This window comes from Phytophthora parasitica, assembly GCF_000247585.1.
Source record: "Phytophthora parasitica INRA-310 unplaced genomic scaffold supercont2.57, whole genome shotgun sequence".
NCBI classification, from domain to species: Eukaryota; Oomycota; class Peronosporomycetes; order Peronosporales; family Peronosporaceae; genus Phytophthora; species Phytophthora nicotianae.
Window position 1 is genome coordinate 387524 of NW_008649043.1, and position 1334 is coordinate 388857.

The following is a 1334-nucleotide window of genomic DNA, read 5'->3' on the forward strand; positions in this document are numbered from 1 at the left end:
ATAGGAAGAGCTGAACAGGCGTAACCGCTCGCTGGAATGGATGGAAAGCTAACAAATGAAAAGTTCTCAGTAGATCACAAGTCCTCTAAGAAGTATCATAGTCGTCCGCCAAGCCTACGCCATTCCACCTTTGAACAGGTGCTAGTAAAGACACTGTACCAGTTCATGCGCATTTGCGTACCATTTTCGATTTGCATCTAACGTCTCCCCGATATGAATCCCGAGAAGTCCTAGTTGGTTGATGCTGGCAATGCGTGTTAAAAAAGGTCTAATAATAATTTTGGGGTCCTTGGTTTTGATATTATAGTCTTAAGGACACCGATTGCTGAATGTAACTCTTCGAAGTAATAGAAGAAGTAACTAGCGATACTCACGACGAGTCTAGAGATTCTCGCCAAATACAACTCAACTGCTATGCTATTGGTACGAGGACGGTTTTGTTTCGGGCTACACAAAAACCGACACGAAGAGATTCAAGCGCAGGGAAACCAAAGTTGTCTGATAGGTCCAGAACGGGGGCGTAAAAATCTCGGCAATTATATTCATCAAAGAGGAGGCATCTCTTTTCTATTTTTCGTTGTCCCCTCTGAATACGGTGGTTCGACACGCCCTGCAGACCATGATACCCTGGGGTGCACTTTTTAACTACCGTCTTCCCCCGCACAGTACGCCTAGGTGTTATATTCGAATAACGAATTTTTAACTTTCATGCTCAAATATTCGTGTACAACACTTAGCAAAATAGAACGCCTACTCAGTGTTCTCCCAGCAGCATGTGTAATTAAGGCTGTAATATACGATGGTTGGCTGTCAGAGTTCGTTCACAACTTTGGTTGTACCTCGCTTCAGTTGCTCATTACCAAATTACCATGGTGAAAAGCAAGCGTCGAAACTATACTACCAAAGAAGCAGACGATCAAGAACAGCTCTGCGTAGAAGCTCCTTCCTGGTACCTTCCTGACAACGAGAAGTCGAGCTTGTTTTACTGCTTACTCTTCGGTGTATCAATCGCTGTAGATTACTTCGTTTACGAACTTGTGAGCTACATGAAGAAATTGGAAGATCTAAGTGGCCTCATGCTTGAGCCCTCGGTCAGTAGCATAGGAGGGTCGGACCCACACCACTAAACCAAAGTAACCCTGACGAATCGTTGAAACATTTGGAATATTTTCGTTGCATAGCGCCTAGGCGTTTAAAACGAATAATATCATCGTCTGTAAGAATCTATGTCATAACGGCTAGGCGTACTGTGCGGGGGGAGACGGTAGTCATACCTGAATATCAAATCGCCTGTCTTCCTTTGCTTGACGGTGTCCTGGACAAGCAATCGAGGC

At 44.5% G+C, this 1334-nt stretch overlaps 1 protein-coding gene across 1 annotated transcript; it reads left to right on the forward strand.

The window, feature by feature from the left end:
* Positions 1-869: 869 nt before the first annotated feature.
* PPTG_23935 (hypothetical protein) lies at positions 870-1127 on the forward strand (the record flags this gene model as incomplete). The annotated part of the gene is made up of 1 exon (XM_008914021.1): positions 870-1127. The coding sequence occupies one exon, from the start codon at positions 870-872 to the stop codon at positions 1125-1127; it is 258 nt and encodes an 85-aa protein (XP_008912269.1).
* Positions 1128-1334: the final 207 nt, after the last annotated feature.